This window comes from Dufourea novaeangliae, unplaced genomic scaffold (assembly GCF_001272555.1).
Source record: "Dufourea novaeangliae isolate 0120121106 unplaced genomic scaffold, ASM127255v1 scaffold18, whole genome shotgun sequence".
Classification (NCBI taxonomy): domain Eukaryota; kingdom Metazoa; phylum Arthropoda; class Insecta; order Hymenoptera; family Halictidae; genus Dufourea; species Dufourea novaeangliae.
The window spans coordinates 67,732-91,732 of NW_015373888.1; the positions used below are offsets into that span (position 1 = coordinate 67,732).

At 34.9% G+C, this 24,001-nt stretch overlaps 3 protein-coding genes across 3 annotated transcripts in view; 1 reads left to right on the forward strand and 2 right to left on the reverse strand.

Annotated features, from left to right (window-relative positions):
* LOC107185544 (unconventional myosin-XVIIIa) overlaps positions 1 to 9,909 on the reverse strand; it is a 58,033-nt gene extending 48,124 nt beyond the window's left edge. Inside the window, exons 1-2 of the mRNA XM_015573248.1 lie at positions 9,656 to 9,909; positions 6,240 to 6,565 (exon numbers count right to left, since the gene is read on the reverse strand). Coding sequence (XP_015428734.1) covers positions 6,240 to 6,374 — 135 coding nt within the window. The 5' untranslated portion in view covers positions 6,375 to 6,565; positions 9,656 to 9,909. The remainder of the gene's footprint in view (positions 1 to 6,239; positions 6,566 to 9,655) is intronic.
* Positions 9,910 to 10,801: 892 nt separating this feature from the next.
* On the forward strand, positions 10,802 to 12,585 carry LOC107185342 (hemK methyltransferase family member 1). Its single transcript, XM_015573008.1, has 5 exons — positions 10,802 to 11,146; positions 11,491 to 11,579; positions 11,655 to 11,868; positions 11,961 to 12,214; positions 12,338 to 12,585. Exons 1-5 carry the CDS (start codon positions 10,886 to 10,888, stop codon positions 12,579 to 12,581), a joined length of 1,062 nt encoding a protein of 353 aa, XP_015428494.1. The 5' UTR covers positions 10,802 to 10,885; the 3' UTR covers positions 12,582 to 12,585.
* Positions 12,586 to 13,952: 1,367 nt separating this feature from the next.
* Positions 13,953 to 24,001, reverse strand: LOC107185360. The gene is made up of 11 exons (XM_015573029.1): positions 23,867 to 24,001; positions 18,835 to 19,144; positions 17,812 to 17,989; positions 16,736 to 17,027; positions 16,182 to 16,432; positions 15,751 to 15,926; positions 15,363 to 15,472; positions 15,208 to 15,320; positions 14,927 to 15,107; positions 14,514 to 14,733; positions 13,953 to 14,232 (listed from the first exon to the last, which is right to left on the reverse strand). The coding sequence occupies exons 1-11, from the start codon at positions 23,991 to 23,993 to the stop codon at positions 13,953 to 13,955; spliced, it is 2,238 nt and encodes a 745-aa protein (XP_015428515.1). The 5' UTR covers positions 23,994 to 24,001.

A 24,001-nucleotide genomic window follows, 5' to 3' on the forward strand; every position in this document is an offset into this window, starting at 1 on the left:
ATTTTGATTAGTTTTTTAGTTCAACAGTTATGATTTATTCAAAATCATTGACATAATATATTTCGCACAGCTCGAAAATAAACAATTTAAAAAATGTTCAAAAATCCTTCGAGGTACGTTTATATATCACTAAAAACTATAACATATCAAAGTGTCAGTAAAATCCGAAATGTTACTCCAAAAAGTGTCCGATTTAACGAGGAATGACCCGAATGTGTTCCCTATACAAGGGATGGACCCGAACTGTCAGTTCCGATTTTAACGGGGTTTGTAAGATGACAGTATACAGGGTTCCAAATGATATACAAAGTGAGACGCGTAACCCTTTTGATGTTTATGTTGAGTATACTCGTCATTAAGCAAACAAAATAGCATTTATTATTTAAAGTAAAATTTAGGTGAAACGTATTCGGAATTTCAACACATTTTAGTGTGGTACTAAATGTGCTGCATCGGTTCCAGGGCCAATCTCACATCCCCTGTTGTCTTCCGTAGTTCGACCACCCTCGCTTTCTATTCGACCAGATCTCAAGATCCGTTGCTAGCAGACACCCCATTCTAATCGTCTATTTCCTGCCGTTTCTTACAATAAGGTCTGGGATTAGTACACAGAAAGTTTCGAGCCAATATGTCAAACTCAGACTGGCTCGTGCTCATGCCTCGTGTAATATACAGTCACTCGGGGCAAACTTCGTAGACCTCAAAGTGGTCATTTTTATTAATATAAACCAGAGATGAGTAAATTTATTATCTAGATGCAAAGAGTTTCAAATAACGAATAAATGATCAAAAAAAAGTACTTCGTCATTTTTAATCGTTTAAACGTGGAAATCCAATTTTCATAATAAAGTAATACTTATTCATGAACGAGTCGACATTTGGCAAGCAATTACTTAATCTCATTAATTGTTTACAGCTCAAAAGCAGCTTAGATACTGCAGCTTTTCATTATGTATTATTCGAATAAAATTGTGCCCAACTCTGATATAAACTTTATAAACAACAACTTCGTGTAATATCATTTTTATTTATTAAGATACCAGGTAATATTTAACTATTTCACGACAAAATGTATTAATCTATAACAGCGGTTTCCAACCTTCTTTGACTTGCGTATCACTTGGCAGCCAATTTCTCTAAATTGTACCCCTCATATTCGAAAAATGGTTGTAATTTACACAGTTGCTGTTATTTCATTTTTTTCTTCGCTTCCCGCTGACCTATAGAAATATTTTAATAAATAAGAGAAAAACACGAATTATGCATCTCACAAAAGTGACCTTCTTTATAGAGTGTACGAAGACTTTCGTGAGTGACTGTAGATATAATCGCATGAGACATCACATACTAGGGCGGATGATCCTGGATTTTTTTTATCGCGGTGTGCCACGGGCCATCCGACGCAACTTGTTCGCTGATAGAGAGAAACGTGTTTTCATACGACAAGAGTACAGACTCGAAATAAAACTTTATCCGCTCTGTTGTTGCCGAATTATTAGTTAACAGAGTAGGTCACAATTTTATTCGAATAATACATAGTGAAAAGCTATGATCGAATAAAAAAAATATCTGAAGATCGTCATCCTGACCTTTAACCTTCATCAGAACATAATCGAAAAGAATCTCTGAGATTTTCAGTACAGAATAGCTGAAACTAATAATTCTAATATATTTTACTTTTTATATTTTACTTTTTGTCAAGATTGTACCTCCGACACATCCTTAATCGATCTACGTGTACATGTGTATAATTAATCGCAAATAAATCTGTAAGAAACAACACGAAACAAGTAAATAAAACAGGATATTCTAGAACGGGGAATGTGAATTGTATAATCGAAGTAATAAAATTTTAATCTAGCTCGTTACGAAAATTCAATGGAACAAGGAACCCATAATTAATTCTGGTGCTATACTCGTAAATCCACAATGTAAATCTATAAAATCTTGAAATAAAAGTTTATAGAAACGATTATTTATCTCGTTCATAAATTGTGCGAGGTTTTCAGGATTTGAAAGATTGAAAGATGTAAAATCTGTGGATGATAAACATTTGAACCGACCTAAAAGATAACAATCATCTATTCTCAAGATTCCACGGACATTTTTCTTTAAAACTTCGTCCTGAACAAGTAAGTATAATGAACAGTGACTAGTATTTGCATATTCAGAACCAAAGTATCGTCCGAATAAGTGGTTGAATATTGATAACAGGAAAAATGATTCCTTTCAAATCACAATGTTCATTGTGTTGCGTTTGCACGTAACTTCTTTACAAACAGACGACACTAATCGACCATCTGACCCATTCGCTTGATCGACTATCGTGCAAAAATTTTTTTATTTTCAACGATTAAAATATTCTAACAAAAGTTACTCGTTACGTTCAATCTATGCAAATGGCTATAAAAAAATTCACAAAGACATTTCGAAAGATTTTTCTAAAATTCAGACCTTTAGAAGTATGCCCAACTATTGTTGGACCATGCACAACACTGTATCGATGTCGCAGGAACATGCTTTGAATAAAATTAAGGATTTTTACATATACGATCGGTGTATGAGGTGTTATGGTGTCAGTCCCGTTATTTTCCAGACATACTGTGTATATCCTAAAGAAAATCATGGTAAAGGAAATTAAATATAAATTATTGAAAAATTATAACTAGGCTGCGGACGTTTATACAAATCTAAGCTGTTATGGATCAGGTTACAAAAACTATGATCCGATAGATATTCTCTTCGCCCCACTAAGGGTTCCATCAGGCTCCAAATTCAAGACAAAACGAAATTCTAAATTGAACTTAATTAACCTTATCACTGTACTGAATCATTAACAATCGAGTATGCTATAAATGCAAACAATCAATTTATTTATAGTTTATTTATAAACTAACAAAGGAACTTCGGTACCCCGAAAGTTCCTATTTTTTTAAAACTCTGCTGGAATGTAGGAGACCTCAATAGAAGCATCGAACAATTTTTCGTTTTTACTGATGTTCGCTTCTTCAGGGTGAAACCACCCCTTAAACATTAACATGTTTTCCTATTTTCCTGTATATCTTCCAAGCTGTTGTAAATACCAAAAAATGGTTGCAGTGAAAATTTAATAGCTTCTTATGCTCTGTAAAATTGCGTAATGGAATTGTTAAAAATTTGTTTCCTTATTAATTTATTTACAGAAAAAAAATTGTTAACAACTTTATTGCACACTTTTATACAGTACAGAAAGTCATTAAATTTTCATTGCAACAGTTTTTTTTAAATCTGCTATAGTTTTCAAGATATACAGGAAAATAGAAAAATACATATTAACCTTTGAGGGGTGGGTTCAACTTGAAGAGCCGAATATCAGCAAAAACGAAAAATTACACGATACTTTTATTGAGATCCCCTACAAACTTACGGAGTTTAAAAAAAATCGAAATTTTCAGGATACCAAAGTTGTGAAAATTTCTTGAGCTCCATAGGCTTGTAAATATAGTATTCTTCAAAACAGTCACTTTCCTGCATAGAGCAATGGATGCGACTCTCGGCGAAAAAAGAAACTTTCCTACCTCTTTTCACCATAGTTTTCAACCGTTCTGAACTTACTTCTATAACTGCTCGAACTAATTATGAGAACTTCCGCACTTAGAGACCCGGAAAGAAAATTAGTGGCAAGAATCGACCTGTATGTGCTGTACTTTCGTCGCCTGACGAAGCCCGACAAGTGATCAAAAGTAGGGCCAACGTTATAGATTCTACTAGAATCTCTACGTATCTCACAGTAAAACAACACCAACCATTACATATAATTCATGAATCGCGAGAATTTATTTATTTCGTGAATGTAAGTACAACTGCGAATACTTTTCGTAGCCAAGGTATACCACGATTCTGAATCTATAATGTAGCTTCATAGTTCTGTCGATAATCTACAGATTTAATTTTCTGACTTCTAATGTAAATGCATTTTTAATTACTTTTATGCCGATGATAATATTACAATGAACACAATAATATTCAAAAAATGATCTAAAATCATGCTGAGTTCTTTTACCGATATTTTATGTAAGTGATGTAATGAAGATAAGAGAAATAGGAAGAAATTATTTTTAAAAAATCGTAAATAGAAATAGTACACTAATTGAAAACTACAGACATCAGTGTTATCCTTAAAAACGTTCCAAGATTCTGAGCGACCCATAATGGCCAATACTTGTGGTTGATAGGTAAAATATTAAGAGAATTCCATTATTCCCGTAAAAACGAAGTTCAGTACAGAAAAAAACAATGTATCTTCTAAAAACTTATTACAAGAATTGCTTTTAATAACCAACTGTTGCTGAGTTGTAATTGATCTATTGAAAACTTCTTGAGTTTATACCAACGGTGAATTTTTCTTTTTATGAAATATAAGAAGTTCGGAAAAATATGATTCCTGATATGTATACAGTTGACAGAAGTTCAAATAACAGACTACTCCAATAATAGGAGTTTGATTACGGAGTGTCCTATTGTCCACTGTATCTACTGGATTCGTTTTACATTAAACATCTATCTTCTTAAAACTTATTCTGTCACTTTCAATACGAAACATTAAAGAATAGAATAATACATTTGCACATCACAAAGAAAGACTATTTCATTCTAACACGTTACCATCACTACATGAAGCTCATCATTTATATATAGAATGAATATTTCAACTATCTATCGTGTACAAAACTGCAATTGCGTAAACGTTCTCAGCCCCTTCACTTATCGGCAGTCCAAGCATTGAAAACTGATATTTATAAGAAATAATAAACGAATGCAGTTTTATGGAAAAATAAATTTTTCCAAACATCTCCTAAAGCTTGATTCAATTTTTTTTTAGGGTACTGTAGATCAGACTTGTCTGGAGAGGGGGAGGGGCATTAACACTAGAGAACTACCAGTATTAAGTGTATACTAAATTAAATTGTATAATACAATAATATACAGAGTATATAAGACAATCTAGCAAAAGCACCATTATCTATAATTTCAATAATGGTAAAACAATAAATCTGTAATCCGTCATTTTGACGGGTTTGATAGTTCTAGTGTTAATGAACAGCTCAGCTTCCTCAAATCTTTTTTCCCCATTTCCCATGGGGACCACAAAGCTAATTTTGCGTTCTATGATTTTTCTTGGTTCTCACATAGCATTAGTTCTCCGTCACTATCTTTGATAGTGAGCGATCCTTAACCCTCAGGGTACGGACGTTTTTAATGTTCGTAGACACGGTGGTGTCTGGGTCCGTTTGAAACCCTATGCATCCTTATTTTTAAACATACTTTCGAACACGATCATTAGAAAACACATGCATTTGTTATACGATTAAATACGAACAATTCCTAGCATAAATTATATTTACAAATCGATAAGATAGATTCAGTTTCTTAATATTCGAGTCCAAATGAACCCGGTCACCGTACTCTAAGGGTTAAATCACTATGCACAAGCGGTAACGTAATGGGCCCTTTCCACAGACAGGCCTGTTGTACAGTTTGTTCCTCAGAGATCCACTCAATCGATTGCCAACGCACGACGAACGAAGGGGCCGTACGACGTGTTACGCGCCGAATTTTAATGATACTTTGTGGAAAGTTAATGGACAAATAGATTCGACCAGATAGACCAATGGATATAGATGCACGTGTTACCGTACTGAATTCACATTTACGTTGAAATGTTTTCAATGCTTTCTGTGACAAGTACGCCCTAAGGTTATGTCTGTTTCTATAATTATAAGTGTACGATTAATTAAATACACTCTACACAAAAACATCAAATTAAAGGAATCGTACGAAAACAATGGAAATTCGTATAGTGAGCGAAACATAAATCTTCAAACAACAAGGCTGTTACACGAGAGCTCCAACCAGCGGTAAAAGAGCTAGTGTTTTGGTAGGCAAAAAGGTTGCCAATCGCGGCACGCTTTCGTTGTTAAAACGCGTCGTTCACCGCAACTTACAAACTTAAACGCCTCAGAGGTTTCAGAAAATAATTCAGCGTTACACTTAGTACACCTTTCTCGTGATCGTTACACATAACCAAAAAAAAAAAAGACGTGATCCATAATGCATAAGAAGTAAATCTCACAGAAACACATTGCAACTGTTCCACGCAACACCGGAGCGAACCTAAAAAACCGAAAGCGTGTTCCTAACCGCTAAACGCCGTACAAAGAAAATAAAAGAAACTAAGAAAAATCAAAATAAGTACGTACTTCATCCAAGCGCAGTAACTCTTCCGCGGACATACTACTCCGGTCGCGTTTCTTGACATCTTTCCGTTCTTTCTTCTCGCGCTTCCTCTTCTCCTTGTCGTCCTTCTCCGTGGCCTTCTTCATAAAGTTAAACATCTTCCGTGCAACGATACGGATCCCGAGCCACGCGTGAGAAAGAGATAACGCTGGATATCTCCTCTCGGTAAATTGCTCGCCGGAAACCGCGCACTTTTACGCGCAGCCCCGTGTATCAGTCGACCCCGGGCGCATAACGTGACAGTGTCCATCGAACCGACCGTGTGGATAACACCGCATTCCGTGACGCACTAAACAACCGACAAAAACCATCTCTATGTAGGGCTGACGGTGGCAGAAACATGGGAGAAGGAAGGGGGAGATGGGTGGGGAGGGGAGCAACGAGCATGCACCGTTTCGCGCCGCGACTTACGTACGAACCGGCGAGGTAACGCACGGATCGGTAACAGGAAACTCCCTGTCATGAATGGATTCCGGGCAAACAACGATACGTCGCCTTTGATGCTCCGTTATTTTACGAAGCAAACACCAGTGAGCTGGAGAAACACATAGGGCGGGATTTATAGTCGCTGCTTATTCTTAAGCAAATGCTTAACTCTTTAGGGTTAGGTGGGTTAAAAACTGTCCCACCTTTTGCTTAGCTTTTTATGCATGGTGGGATATATTTTAACCCACCTCGAAAAGTTGAAGTTACTCATAGTCATACAGTTTAATATTTTATTTTTATATAATTTTTTTACATTAAAAAAAAATTCTGTGCAACTAGGGTTTTTATTGTCTTTAAAATCGTGTGCCTCAAACAGTTAAGTCCCCAGTTATAAATGTTTAGTCCATACGTATACATTCATAACTGGGGACTTAAGTATTTGCTTAAGAATAAGTAGTGACTATGAATCCCGGTCATAGATATAGAAATTATAGAATTCTATGTCTATGGAGAAACATCGATGAGTTGTAACTATGTATCAATAGTCACCGATAGTTTGATACCCAAGTATCGATAATCATCGATTATTTCCGTTAATTCAAATTCTACAAAATATGTTTCAGAAATATTTGAAGCTCTTAAAAATGCAAATTTTTGATTGATTTTGTGTATCTTTAAGCAAATATTAAAGAACGATGGGAAATCATAATTGTTAATATTATATTGATAAGAAATGTAAAATTATAAATATTTAAAGTATATAATTTAAGAAAAGAGACTGGTTTTTATTTAAAAGAACAAATTCTTGATTTTCTGTCCGATATTATTTGTCCAATTATACTAAAAGTCCTTTCCATAAACAATATGCCATCGACATTTCTCCACCTTTAAACACAAGTATCTGTCGGTGTAATTCTCTTTCGGTCGATATTGACACGTTACACGTCCCGTATATAGAGATGTCTATGTGTGTTTCGTAAAAGTTAACACATTACAGAATTACTACGTTACGCGGTCCATTATAACATGGCATGATAAAAACTTTCTGGTTCCATTCAAAAGAAAAACAATACCGACTTTAAAATTGTAAATACATAATCGTGATCTAATTGTGTCAAACGTAATATTCGATCACATAAATTTTACATTATTTCTTTTAACAAGTTTTTCATGTATCAGTGAAAATAACCGAAATATTTTGGGTAGTTACATTAGCTTGGACACACCCTGTATAACACGTAAAGGGGCGTGAACCTGGCCCGAGAAAAATGTTTTTTCATGGCCGATCGTTTCCGGCATTCGACCCCAGCACGTCTATTTACACGGAATTTTCCACGAATTATCCCCGTAACATCCTACTATCGAATCATACCATAAATAATGTCGAAATTAATCCTAGAATGTTATTCATATTTTCCGTATACTGACAATACATACATGTACCTATATTAGGTCTGGATGCGGATTCACCCCCGGTAGCATTGCAGGGTTAAGGTTAAATTTGAGGTTAAACGTTACTTTCATTCACTGATATACCAATCATTCCTTTCTAACGTTATGTTTCACCTCTTCGTCAATTTTGGACTTCTCTTGTAAATAAAGTGTCATCTCTTTGATATGCTAAATCAAAGATGTTACTTATAGAATGACATAACAGTTACCACCAGATTTAAAAGCAGGGAATGTGACACAGTATCGTACAATAACCGATGCAGGTACTCATAAAAGTAAACGAATTTAACGGAATTTATCTGTAGACTAGGTCTAACTCGTTGTTGTTTTCCTTACTTTATTTCACCGAAGGAAATTAAGAGGACAGATACTATCCTGCGCGAAATTTTATCTTTGTCGAACTTTTGTGTCGGTCGTCGGATCGGTATGTCGCCTGGAGAAGGCGGAAAGGACATAGAAATCCGCGTGTCTAGAACGTTAAAGAAGAGGCGAGGAACAGGGAGTGGGGAAAGAAAAGCAGGAGCGAAAGAGCGCGGAGAATCTGTACGTTACTTTCCACCACACCTTACACTCCCGCTGTTTCGATCGACTGAAAAGTACTGCTTGTAAACAACTGTCATGCAATCGCCATAAGGGGAGGCCCCGAGCTATTAAGCTGATCGTTTAATGAACTTCTGCACGGTGATAAAGTCTCGAATACTTAAGCCAATGACATCAATTTCAGGGGCAGATGGTCAATAGTTTAATAGATATGTCAGGGTTCAGATTTTAAATGACCTTTATCGTCCGTAGTGTAATGCAAATAACAAATGAGCGAGTAGTGTAGAGATTAAATTTGTTCGGTATTCGATTTTTTCTTTTATTACCGTATACGGATAAATTGTATTTACGTTAAATGTTTCGGGAATACAGTTTGATTCACGCATGGCACTTATTGACGATTTGTTTGAATACTCTCCATTTCTATACCGTGGAAAGCAGTACGTAGCCTTTGTCACAGGTAAATATCGATTACGACAAATACTCAAGCCTGTATTACGGTCTACATTAATATTGTTAAATTAAATGCAATTAGTATTCTACAAAAATTTCACATTTAATATCTCCGTATACACATAAATTACGTACCATACACAAGTAGTGAAAAAATAATGTAACATCGAAAAAAATTAAGTATGGTGTAAAATAACCTTAACGGGATTTGAACACGGACGCAAAACAATCACCTTAATGGTAGGCAGACATCTTATTACCTTCACCACCCGCTCATCTGTCACAAATACATACTTATACTACGGAAGATAAGGAAATTGCACACTGAAATGTTGAACACCTTTTAAACCGTTTACTATCTGTCTCTGAAACTAGTATCGTTATTTTAAGTATTCGAAATTCTATTCCTGCGAAAAAGGTCACCAAACTAGCAGAATAACACCTTGGAACCTTTCCTTGTCAGAAAAGGTCTTGCACGTCGTAACAGTGCGGAAAGTTGATTCCTTACATCACGTTCGAATAAACCCTGAGTGGACGTCACCGCCGATGATGCGTACGACAGACGAGTGGTGCTATTTCCAATACACGAGAAAACTGACAGGCAACACAACACGAGACACACGTCACAGAACCGTCACCACAACCGCCACCCGCCATTCACCAGAATGAAAACGCGTGTTTAGAACGCGTGCGATTTGTGTATCGCAGCACACTGTGTTAAACAGAACGGTAATGCCATCGTTTATTCGTGAAGCGATCATGGACGAGTCTTCGATGCCGTACTGCAGCCTAGCCCATCGAGTCGTTTCTCTTATCGGAAAAATACAGTCAATAATAGATAAAAATTCAACGTCGCACTCGCGTGACACCGATAACTGTCATGGCAGACGACTCGTCGCAACTTACAAGTAGAACCGGTGGCGGCTGCTGGCGTCCTAAACTGAATCTGGCCTGGTAGGCCCGCACCCTTCTTTCCGCTACGCGTTACCGCGCATGCGCCTCCAATCGATCATATGTTATCAAACTGAACATACAACACGTTTTCGATTCAAATCTTTTTGATTTCAAGTAAAAAAATATTTAACATTAATTATCGGTCTGATAAATATTATCTCTCATACTATAAGTTCTCATACTTAATACGCGATTGTATGTATGTGACAAAAGTTCTAAATTTTTACACTTTGACAAATTATAAAAAAACATATGATAACATAATTCTGAAGTCATTGAAATGTCGTTTGATTGATAGAATTAATGGTTATATAAAGCTGCACATTTTAAAACGGCCATTTCAGTATAGAAATTCCTTTTACAACTTTTCGCAATGCTAGAAGTGTATTTAAAGGTCATTGTCGTGCTGGAAAATTCAGTTATTCGTTAATAATGTCTGAATACGTTTATGTGGTATTGCACTGAAATATTCTAAATAGATATAATTGTATGAAATAAAGTATATATAAATTCAGATAAAATATTTATTTAGTTGTTTATGGGTCTTACGAAATATCTAATTATTTTTGCAACTTCATTTTTCCCTCCTTGGTCGACATCTTACTGCGAATGAATCTAATCAAACGTACCTTCTCACAGTTGGCAGCACGTAATAGAATTTTCAGAGTAAGGAAGTAATGGCAATGGACTCTAACGGAGAAATGCTTTGATAACACATCGTGCCGTCTCGTACGATGAACTTTGATTACAAATTCATTTCAACATTGACAACGAATTACTTTTTATGAATGTTACCACAATGTTAACTCGAAGTATCTTGAGTGCACGTACTTTCGCCGGCATAGTGAATATTGAAGCACGTTTATATCGTACTAAAAGTATCACGTTTTGCCGACCGACGCGACGTCTGTATACAGTAAATGCACAATGCTCCAATGTTGGTGAAATTATCAAACAATGGAGCCAGCGGTTTGAAAACGAAGGTGTTCCAGAACCCGTCGAATCGATCGAATACATCGTCGCACATGTTTTAGGTATTAAAAAGGTACTCAATTGCTAAATGAAAGTGTGGCGGTAGCTGGTAAATATTAATTGGCAATTATCCATATAATTAAATTATATTCTTCATTCTTTACAATCTTTCATTATTTTACCGAAAATAAAAACACCATTTTGAGAATTATTGGCACATTTATATTGGAACTGGAATGTAGACTTGAATAGTATAAATAAAAATATCAAATTAAACTATTTTATGTGAAAAAGTGTGTTAAACTATTTTATAATAACACCATTCTTTATCTTTTTGCATTAAAGGATGCTTCTGCAATTTATTTTCAAGGAAGATATTATAGTTGAATTAAAAATTTCAGAAATATTTGTTTTCAGCCTGTAAATCTTACATTTGCAAAACATGAGGAACTTACCTTAGATCAATGTAATAAATTGGAGACATTGTGCGAATGCAGGTTGTCTAGGTAAAAATGGCTAACATAGAATTATTACATTTCACCTGTACTTTATGGGTGTTTAAAAAGGTCAGATTTTTACAGAATGCCAGTTCAGTACATAATTGGGGAATGGGACTTTCGAGATATTACATTAAAATTAGTCCCACCAATTTTTATCCCTCGACCAGAAACTGAGATACTAGTCGATTTTGTATTAAAGAGGATAGGTGCTTCACAAAACAGTAGACAGGAGGTTCTAGAAGTTGGATGTGGTTCTGGAGCAATATCTCTTGCAATAGCACATGCTAATAAAACTGTAAATATCTATGAACCTGATTATTTGTAGACTGTGTGTGTGTATACATATATTTCTTCATGAAAGTAGATTGTAATGGTATTCCTTATTAGGTAAATTGTGTAGCAATAGACACAAACCGACAAGCTTGTGAATTATGTATGGAAAATCGAGATGCACTAGACTTAAAAAACCAGGTTCATATTGTACATGCAACTGTTACAGACAATGGAACAGTTCAACTTTCAGACATATTAAGTGGATCTGAGAACCTTGATTTAAATTCAAAGACTTTTGATTTTATAGTTAGCAATCCTCCATATATATGTACTCATCAGATACCTGCATTAGAACCTGAAATTAAAATGTAATGCAATTATTCTGTATTTATAAATTTGCATCAGAAGATGCATGCAGATGATTTTTAAGTACCTAAATATTTATTGTATATTTACTTAAATATTACAAAATATTTTGTTTTATCTTCTAGTTATGAAGATTTAAGAGCAATTAATGGAGGAGATGATGGTTTAAAAGTTATTAAGCCTTTATTAAAATATGCTGCTGCAGCTTTAAAGCCTGGAGGACGTTTATTCTTAGAAGTTGATGCAAGTCATCCAGAGTACATAAAATTTTTTACTGAAAAGTACCCTAATTTCAAGTTGCAGTACGAACACACGTACAAAGATTTTTGTAATTTTCATCGATTTGTTGAAGTATTAAAAATAGCTTAAAATTGTTGTGCAATAAACTATTAGGTGGGTGCACTATCATAAAATATGTTAGTGCCTGAAAATTTCTGTATATTTTCTGTCTATTAATAAAAGTGACTCATACAAGTATAAAATTAGTAAACCCAAAGTCCATAATTTAGTTTGATTACTTCTAAATTTATGTTAATACATGTATGTAATATAATTAGTGAATGAATACAATTACTTTGTATGAATTCACTTTATAAATTACATATAATATAATTCTTTTATGTCTTTATATTTTGTCTAATGAATGTTCAATATTATTACGATAAAGAAAAATAGTTGCCGAATCCTTTACAACAATAAATCCATAGATAAACTTATAATACAATTTTTATTGACATTCAGTCAAACACAACATGGTAAAAATACAACAGCTTAATATACTAACTGTAAACTAAAATTTTTAAAACAAAATACTTATACTTAAAAAAAATATATATTTAATATAATTCTTCCAGTTTTTACCAAATTATTTCTAACATGTATCTATTTCAGCAAAATTAGTAAAACAAATGGTATGCGCTATAGTAAAACTATTTTTACAAATATTTTATTGTTTTTATTATTTACTATTATATTCTATTAGTTCATAAAATAACTTGTGAAAAAAAGATAAACCTAATGCATTCCTATAAATTATTCAGTCATATTGAATTATGATATGTACAATGAGAGTGAGGTATTCAATATATGTGTTGAATAAATACATAAAATATCATAAATGTAATATGATTGTTGATTGCATCTGTTTGATTAATCTTACTGTTTAAATCATTATAATTTATCATTGCCATTGTAAAACAAACAGAATTTTTAAAGTATCATTAACACATTGCTGCCTGACAGTTTCATATCCACTATATCTATATAAAGTAGTATGTGTCATTATGGAAAAGCAAGTTTCAGCTTTTTTAGAAATTTCTAAATAATGTACAGAAAACATAAGAGGATCTGTAATTCTGTTAGAAATGTTGATATAGTACACAAACAAAATTGTGTTTTATCAATAACGCGTTAAGATTTGCTATTTAATATTTATAATTCCCTATGTATATTCCATTATAAATTGTTTAAATGTCATAGTTATAATGTCACAAATACATAGGAAGTTGTATTTTTCAACTATGAGTGGATATTTGCAGAGAATGAGTTCAGTAAAAATGTATTGCATCAAGTATGATACTGTCCATATAAAAGTTTTTTCTTAGATTATTTACACGTTATTATAAATACGGTTATAAATGCTGTTTCAAAATACATCTTTGATTCATTCTGTTGATATGTACTATTTAGTAATGTCAATAGTTTTAGTCTCTTTTTCATTGCATTCTTCCATAATACTTATTACGAAGAAAACTTTTCGAGTTCCTTTTTAATTGATGCAATTAATGGAACTGCAGGATCTTCTGGTGGAAGCTGACAGTGTGAAAGTATACGCCTTGTATCTATATCTGGTACATTTGGTCTGTGAAATGGACCAGCACTCAATGGTCTAGAACTCCAACCACTATGAGATCGAACTGATTCTGTTTGTCCATTTTCTGTAAAATTTTCTTCGATATCTTTTCGAGGTAATGGTATCGGACGTTGCATCTTCATTTCCATTGTTGGCGAAGACACAGGACTAACACAGTTAAGGGTAAAATTGTGAATGTAATAAGAACAACAATTTTTTGCATATATTACTATTCTGGATGTGCAAATCAAAATACAAGGATAACATTAATGAGGTTTAGTAAAGCATTCAGTTCGTGTAGACCTAATCAAACCGAAATTGGAGGAAATTAACGTCTATTGAGTTATGACATTATAAATTAATTTCTATTTAAAATAAGTAAAAATGTAAATTTATGTAAACAGCAGTAGTCTAATAATAATTTAAGAATTACACAAAACTGTACATACCTAATGTAGGCAGATTTTCCTCTAGCTTTCGAAAAACCTGGTAGTACATCCGGTGTGAATACTGCAGAATTTGGACGTGTCGCACAGACTTGCATTTCCGAATTCTGTTCTCTACTCCCGAAAAGACTGAAAGAATCCTCCAGCAGTTCATGCAACCTCCTTTTGGCTCGCCCAACAGGGCCAGCTGATGTTATTTCATCGGATCCCGATGTCCCATTACCTGAAGACAATGTAATACAGTTTTTTCATTCGAGTAATCAATGCATCCATTGATATATTGCGTAAAAAATTTCGAAGTCTTTGGTAAACGTCGAAGCAGCAAAGCGTTTTTGATTAAATAACATCATCTTTTTAATCCCTAATCAATCTTTGCCCTCGCCATATGTATACAAAAGCAATAAAAAATATTATACCCTCTGTACACAGTGTGTGTCTGCGAAGATTCCAAACTATAGGGCCAACCACTCCAGGATCTTTCATAGCGCTTGAAGTTCGTGCAAAAAATTTATCATTGACTTTGCTACCTCTGTAGGGATCAATGTCATTACTGTCTCGTCTCTCCAGTTCAGGAGAATCTATATCCAAATGTCTGATCTGTAGAAGAGATATTTATTTACAAATGTAGTATAGTCTGTTACAAATAATAATAGACATAAAAATTGTATTTGGTAAAAACAAACAGACTGCTACACACCATAACTGGTTCCAAAACCCTTGAAAGAGGTTCAACACTTTTCATATTGGGAAACTGTTTACAGGTTGGCATAGACAGATAAGAATGAGGTGAAGTAGCAGCTTCTTCTTGTTCTTCTTCTTCTTCTTCATCTTCTTCCCCTTGCTTCGTGTAACTGGTTTCCAGAGATTCTAGTGCTTCTAAGTGGTCAACTACCACGTCCATTGAATCCGACGTTCTGGGCACATCAACCGCATTTGTTCGCGATATTCTTCCGTGTGTCAGTCTATAAATAAATAATTACATTTATTCACATAAAAGAGTTGAACTTCGATAATTTCTCGAATCTATTTCTGTAGATGTACGAGAAATTCTCTATAATAAAAAAGATTCCTTACTTAATCAGAAATAATTTTAATCTTTCAAATTCTAGATAAACCTCTTATTGAGTTTTTGGCGATTTTTGAGGGAATACTGTTAAATCACTAATCATTTTGAAGTCGACGCTGAGTACATAATACATGTTAAGATGTATCAACAAACGATTCAAATGAACTTTTGTACCTTGTCTTTTTTGAAGGATGTTCTAAAAGACTTGGCTCTCGTGCCTTTCTTTTCAGCTCCTCTTCGTTATCGCTAGAAACTTTCTGCATTCCTAAATCGAAACTATCCGTAGATTCGGGAGTAACCGGAGTCCTTGGCAGACTCCCAGGAATCGGACTTTGGCTACTACCTTCAGTCTATAACGAACAATAAGAATTATGGAACACGAAAAGAGCTATTACAGATTATCTAAATCTTTTTCTCGTAAACTTTTTACAATCACTTCACATAAGAAGTCCAAATTGGAAATGTATTATGACTAATTAGTATCAATTAAATGATTGAATTTGAAAATGTTATACACTATTTTTATTACATATGAAATAAAATAACATCGCGTTATTAAAAATGCCTTGGCGACACGAACTTTACATTGCTTGCGTAAATGTTACCTTAATTTCCATTTCTGAAAAAGCAGCATTATCGCGACCACCAGGCGTTGTCACGTGATCCTGTTTTTTCTTAAGAATGCTCCGATTCGGTGGCGCGGCTACCGAGCTTTGTGACCTTTTTCTTTTCGCTGTGAAGACTAATCCAGCGATCATAAAAGCTAAAAGAATGAAACCGGCGCTTGCTGCACCGATCAGAAGCCATGCATCTCTCTTTCTTGAAAGCGCCAACGGTCGAGACTCCTTCAAATAGGCTATATGCAAACAAATGTATAGAATAATTTTTCTGTAAATTGTCGAAATAATGTTTGAAAATGATTTTAAGAAATTAAATCACAGCTATAGACTCCTTTATAGATTTCCTCAACGCATAATTTTGCAACACTCTTCGCTGTACCTTACTGCTCAAAGTTTTGAGATTACTTAACTGCATGAATAGTGAAGACATCCTGTATATTATTTTACGCTCTTTTAAAAGTAACGAACATGATTTTAACCTTTCGAGTGGTAGTGTACGCGATGGTGTTCCCTGCGTGTAATAATTTATGAAAACTCACGCTCGCTTTGAATAAGGACTGGAGCGCCAAGTTCTAATGCAACTTCTTGCGACGACAAGAGAGCCATGTCTCTGGCAGCTGTTTCAGCCGGCACAGGTTTTCCACCTAGGTGAACAGAATAAATCAACCTCGTAGCACCGTTTTCGGTTACGCTTGTATTTTGCATTCTAACTTGAACAGTCCCCTCGGCCGTATTATTGAATAAGCGCAATTCTGAACGCCTGTCCGCACTCTCCCCATCAATGTCATTCGATATCTGTTTTCTCGCTAGTGGACGACTTCTTGCGGAAATCTGTAAGTCACGTGCCGTACAAGATAAACATAAATTATTCACTATTTTAACACAATCGATGCTGGGTCACTTTTGACCCGTCTTTGTACTTCAAGCGTAGCGATAGTAAATAACATGCCGTACAAGATAAACATAAATTGTTCATTATTTTAACACAATCGATGCTGGGTCACTTCTGACCCGTCTTTATACTTCATGCGTAGCTATGGTAAATACGCTGGAAGACATATGTGAAATACATGAAATTGTATGTTTAACACTAGAACTACCAAGCAAGTCAAAATTACTTTTGCACCTTTTATTACGATACGAATGTGAAGAAATTAGTCAATTTCTAAATTTTCAAAAGTTTTTCACGTTTATCCTCCGCTCGAAGCAAATATGCGTTTATCGTCGGTACTTCTAGTGTTGAGAAATGCATGTAATACACGCAATTAATATACCCTATGCATTAAAGAAATTTGATCAAAAAGTTAATTTAGTAATGAACTAAAATATATTTTAGATACTATGAATAATGGAGCGAGATCTCGGTATCCCGCTTCGAGGGGTTGAAAATGTTCTTAATTACGTTGTAAGTAGGGCTTAATTTTGTTAGTTATTGAGCATTTTTGTAGAACAAAATTATGAATAATAAAAAGAATTTTAGGTTTCAGTAGTAAAGTGCGTCATTGGCGTATTATGACAGTTCCTTTCAGTGAACTAACAATAAATAAAAAGAAAAGATAGAACTGATATCATTTGTTCTCTTTGCTCTGATTTGGATTATTTTTAATAAATTTACCTTGTTAGAAACGAGTGTTTGCTCATCCGCGGCTCTCTGAAATCGTCGATTCGACTGTAAAAGTCCGAGATGACGTTGCTGTTGCCTCGTGAAGGCAGTTCGATACAAACGTGCCAGTTTTAACTCGATCTTGGGCGGTATAGCTTCACCGGCACGAAGAACTGTTAATAGCCAGTACCTAGAAACACAATGTACATAGCAATGTATGTAGGGCGTGTCATAATTCTTAATGCAACCGGCAAGATTATGATTCTACTAGAAACCTAAGTGCAACACACAGGGTGTACCACATAACTTTCGCCACGAAATTTCAGTACTTTTCTTGAATTTTACTATCTAAAAAAAATCTTGTCAAAAATTCGTAACTCAGAATATCTTTATCTGCATTTTCTTCGAGAATATAGATGTTATCGTTTCTTATTAGAATGTAATATTTTTTACTAGAACGAATCATAATTTCGTCGACGACCTTACGACGACCCTTCGACGACCCATAGTGATCGAACCGATATATATTGATGATATTCGAACAATTCGATACCAAAGTAATCAATGGGAAATATCGATATTAAAAAGAGAAAATAAAAATACACTTTTGAATGTAAAGAATGTAGAGATATCGTAAGGATTATTGGATCGTATTTACAAAGGGGTGTTAGGTTGGCGTCAGAACCTGATTTTTTTCATTTGCTCTCCTCTAAAGTTTGAAAAGTGTGACTTAATACACTCTGGCTCTGACGTCCCGAAATTCTGTTTACTGAAACTCAGAGCAACACACTTACAATTACTCAGTGCCCCTTACTCATCTGTAAAGTTACAAAAAATATCGGATTCTGACAACCAACCTAATCCCCCTTATTAGTGGTATAAAAAGTAGTTCCTAAAGTACGTATTACAAAAATTCTGCCACGGGTCAAAAGTGACCCAGCGTCAACCTACCACGTCACTGTGTTACTCACGCATGTTCGAGGATTATGAAATTCAACTGTCACCGATTATTGACGCGAATTGAAAGATAGAAACCTTGGTCCAGGATCTTCTCCTATCAAAACACCGATATTTTGATCCTCGTCGTCGTTCAATCTCGGTGTGGGTTCGATGCAGGTGGTGCATTTTGGATCGTAAGAATCAGGCCGATTGGGTGACTTTGAGTCATCGTCGTCCTTTTCGTCGGCGGGCAAGTAAACTGTCACCGTATGATGAACCGTTTTGGTTTCGTGAAAGGGCTGATTCGAATCCACCCATGGCGGTGCGTCCTCCGCGTCGGTCCAGAAGAAGTCCTGCAGATGAACTCGACGTCCTGGCAGATGCTCGATCACAATGATTTCGTCCTCTAAAGTCCAAGATATTCATTATGTCTACCGATAAGTAACCAACTATTTATATTAATAAACCGGTCGAAGTAAAACTGTAAAATTTGATAGAAAAGTGCATTGGATATTACAGCCCCTGGCCATTGAATTAGGATCACTTATGATACAATTTTCAACATCTTTCGTGTTTTCAATAAAATCGAAAGACCTGGACGATGTTTAATTACAAATTGTATTAACTGTTAAAATATGACACATATACATATTAATAATTTATATTTTCTTTTGACATCTTATTATTTATTACTATTGAGTATTTATTGTGAGAGCCATACAGTGGGTGACGAGCGGTTGCGAACCGAGTGGATGTTTATGCTATAGTATCAATATCAAGTATAATGCAACCATGTTTATTTTCTACTTCGTATTATTACATTTTCTGTATTTAACGTTTGTCGTCTGTTGCATTCCAAATATCCAGTTCTTAGAATTGTAACCGGAAACTGTTTCCAAACGCTCGCTGAGAAAACTTTCTTTTCCTGTAGGTGAGCGTAAAAGAAATGAAAAATTTTAAAAGTATGTGTGTACTTTAGTAGTTAGTAAAGTTTGTTATTAAATTATGTCTAGACCCTTCAATTTTATTACAATAATGTAAAATGCGGAAAATTGTGAGTGGTCCTAATTCAATGGCCAAGGGCTGTACAAAATAAACAACATGTAAATATTATATTAATCGTTAAACTTGTAGCACGATAAAATCCGATTAATTCAAATAACAACAACAGCAGCTATTGTCGTGTACTAAATTTAAAAACAATTTATTTATAACTAAAGGTTTCAATTAGCAATAAGAGACACTTAAAAATGCAACCATAAACAATACTAACTCGATAGAATTTATGGCAAGTATACTTTAAGTCTCTATTCTGGAGAATTTCTCCAATAAGAAAGAACATCTGACTTAGAACCGCGTTGCACAACTGCACAATATTTAGGCTCTTCCGTCTAGCATCGTTCGCAGTTAAAACGAGGAAAATCATAGATTTTATATAAACGAAAATTCTATCCGTTTTTCACCGAAATAAAACAAAAAATTTGAATTGTTTAAAGCAACACGTTTTGAATTTAACAGTAATTCTTAGAAAATCGCTTCAACTATTATCATTTTGCTACATCATACTTTCTGTATCAATAAAGTGTGTATGCAATAAATTGCTAATAAATTAAGAGCGATAGACGATGTGCAATTTAAGCATCTGTCAATTACGCCTACCTACGAAACTTCGATCAGTATCGACTATGTATACGCTGAAGTCATTGAACTCGATGGTTTGTACTTCTGTGCAGCTTTCTGCAAAACGCTCTTAACACATTAAGCATAAACAATGCGTAACAGCGTTATATCACAGAAATCGCAAATCCAGAAGAACAAAATCTTGGACGAAATTCTTAGTTTATTATGAATTTCACTTTTCGAACATCGATCCATTTTATCCCGTGTGTATGCTCGACACTTCTGACGCTTTGTTTCGTTAGGTCGACCTGATTTCACGGTCGGTTTACAGTTCCGGTCCGGATGTATTGCACAGGTTTCGTACACTCTGTCGTCTGCAATTTTATAATTAGTCTTTCTAATGTTAATCACGTCTCTGACGCATCTGACAATTCAGAATTGAATTTGTGTATTCCACCGCGTCGATTTCGAACGAGTAATTATTTATTATCGGAATCGGCTGTCAATCTTCACCAAACAGTAAGTGAGTCTGTTCAGACCCAATTAGAGACAGCTAGAGTAGAATTATTCTATTGACAGAATTATCCTCCCTAACAGTTGTCCCAATAATAAAAATTCAGTTTTTAACCTCTCTAGGGACGAATTTCTTAAAACCAAAAGAAATATTTTTTTATTTTTCAACTGTATTTAATTAAAATATATGCATAAATATTAACAGCAATCAATTAGTAGAGTACCCTGTTTTGTTGGGGAATTTCCTAGTGAGTATTTAATCACAATTTTGGAATGATGCTTGAATGTAAGAAAAACTAAACGTACACATACGTGCCAGTAGCCCTCAAGAGGTTGAAAGTAGTGAAAATACTACGGATCCAAGTGTACCCAGTCATCGGTTCTCTTTGCAATTATCAGAAACGTCAATATTGCAAGGGGTTAATACCTGCTGGTTGTAATTTCGTTTCGTGTAAAAATGCTGCGTGCGCATCGCTGACAGACTCGAATGCAAAGTTTCGAACAAGTTTTTTTTTTAGTAAAATACCCAATAAGGACATCGATCGATTGGTATAAAACGATAAAAGATTAACTGGCGTTTATTTAATCTTACGTATTCTTTGTTCTCAGAGTGGGTAAACGGTGAATTGATACTATACAAACATTTCGTGAACTTAAGTAAACGTAAAACTTCCGATATGCATCTTGGTTAGTGTTCGCTCGTGATGGCAGTGTTAAATCGATAGGAAACTGAGTTCCTATGGAGAAAATAAGGTAAATTAGTAGTGATTGATCCTCCATTCCGTTACATGGCTTCCCTATAATTTCTTCAAATACATACACGCAGCTGCAAAACTTCCTAAATACCGTAAGTAAATTTGCCTCTGTTATTGAATTTCGATTATATCAATACGGTATATGTTTCTTACAGAAAATTCTACGTAGACAACGTTATTATTTTATTATCGCGAGTGAAAAAAAAAACTACAATTTACTTGTTTCGTGTTGACTGTACGTACAATCCGGGAATTTACGAGTTTTGGCCAGTCAGGGTCATTTCTGCAACCATCGGTCGAGGGGAAGCCGACCTTTGTTTTCATCTGTCTCACTCGTTTGTGTGTGTCGGTATTTGCATATCGAATTTTCGGAGGATGCGAAGGTTACCATAGAACACGGAGGGACGTTACTAAACTCAGTCTTTAAATAACCAATTAGGTATTGTTTACATTTACATACATAGGAAGTCTGTACGACTGGGACGAGCGCTTTTTTAGGGAGGGAAACACAATGCAACATGACGTACATAAAAAAAAGCCCTAGTATCCGCTAAAAGTTAAAAAAAAAAGAAAGATTAAACATTTTTAGACATGTACTCGCTTATATCTCTAGTCGAAGAAGTGATGCTCTATGTTTGGTTAATATCTGAGACGGGTGGGTCTTACACCATCGAGTTCGAGTTCTGGTGTTAATACATCAGTTAAACTAGTATGTTACCAATTTTGAAGCTTATGAAAAATTGTTGTCCGTATGTGTGTATTAAACACGTGACCAACACACATTAATAAGCCGTAAAATAACCGAACTCGTGATATAACAATCAATATCACAATACGTTCTTTACTTCAAATCTCTATTGATTTCGAAATGTAGAATCAGCTGTAAAAACCGTTACGCAAAATATGCTGCACTGAAGTTCCGATTTACACAGTTCTCTGATGCGTAAAACATCTATAGAACGTATCATTTACGTAAAATAAGAGATGTATGTTCTTCCTTTCTTATACATTCTTTAGGTAACATTTAAAAAAAAATCGAGATGTCCTCGTGATTATGTCTTCACCATACGTGAATCACACTATAATATAGACACTATTGTTATTAATAAAATCACATTTTATGTACATTCATATAGGTTATACCAATTTTCCTCATGTTTACCATTCCGTTCCTAACAGTTTGCTTTTCAGGATTTCGTCGATAACCAGGATCTCTAACCCAACGTCGAAAACTGTTTCCGAAATCTTGAAAGTTTTCTGAAGATAGCGTGACTTGAGCCGGTATAATATTGCTCGAAAATTAGAGAATAGTATTGTGCTTACGTACAACGTGATAGGTGTGTAGGCGTAGGTGCACGTCAGAAGCGTGCCGCCGATAATAATATCGATTCGTCGACGCACACCTGCAGCTATCGTTGAATTATTTAAGCTTTCTTGTAGACGTGCCTGTATTCCCAAGCTTTCTGAGCGACAGAGATTCGAGTAGAATTTTACTAATCTCTAACGCCACAGCCACCAAAAATTCTAACCCGTGAAAAGAGTAGTGTTTGGATCGAGAGACACATTAAAAGAAAATAGTTCCCCTCGTAAAAGTATATGTATGTACATGTATACGAACAAGAATCGATGCACACATACATGCACTCGCAACGGTTGCACACTACGATGACAGGTTATGAAGTTGAACGTAGGGATAAAGACCGATTATCCCGTAATTCGATCGCATAATTTGATTTGAAAATTCAATTACATTGAAATATTTGGAAATCAGTTTTCATATTTTTCAAACGCAACTCTGTGCTTTATGATGCTTGACAGATATTACGCAAACTAAACTACACATTCGAACGTTGAAAGCTTATCGATCGTTCAAAATGATGACAAAAGACTCACAGCAGTGATTGAAACTTGTTGCGTTCAAATAAATTTATAATTTCGCAACGTGATCCGAGTATAATACAAAACAACCTATACCTGGATGTCTAACACGTGACACACCATTGTGCGAATGCCGCCAATTGGAGTTGGTGAATTATTTCACATTTCAGTTAAATAACACGAAAGAAATATAATATCTACGATCACAATTGAATGACACCTATTCAGTAAATTAAATTGTATAACTTTATACTTGTATCTAGCAACTGAGTTCCCATTATTTATCTTTCCAGCCCAAAAGAACATAACGTTCAACTTTGAATGTTATTATTGTTATGAAAGTAATGAAAAGTAAAACTGACCAGCTCCCGGTGGCAGGAAGGCGTGTACTCTCGAGACGTTCGAATTCTGTAGAAGAAAAATCACTATTTGCACGATTGCACCGAACGGAACCGACAACACAGAACATAAAACACCGCAAAGCAGCATTGCGCCCG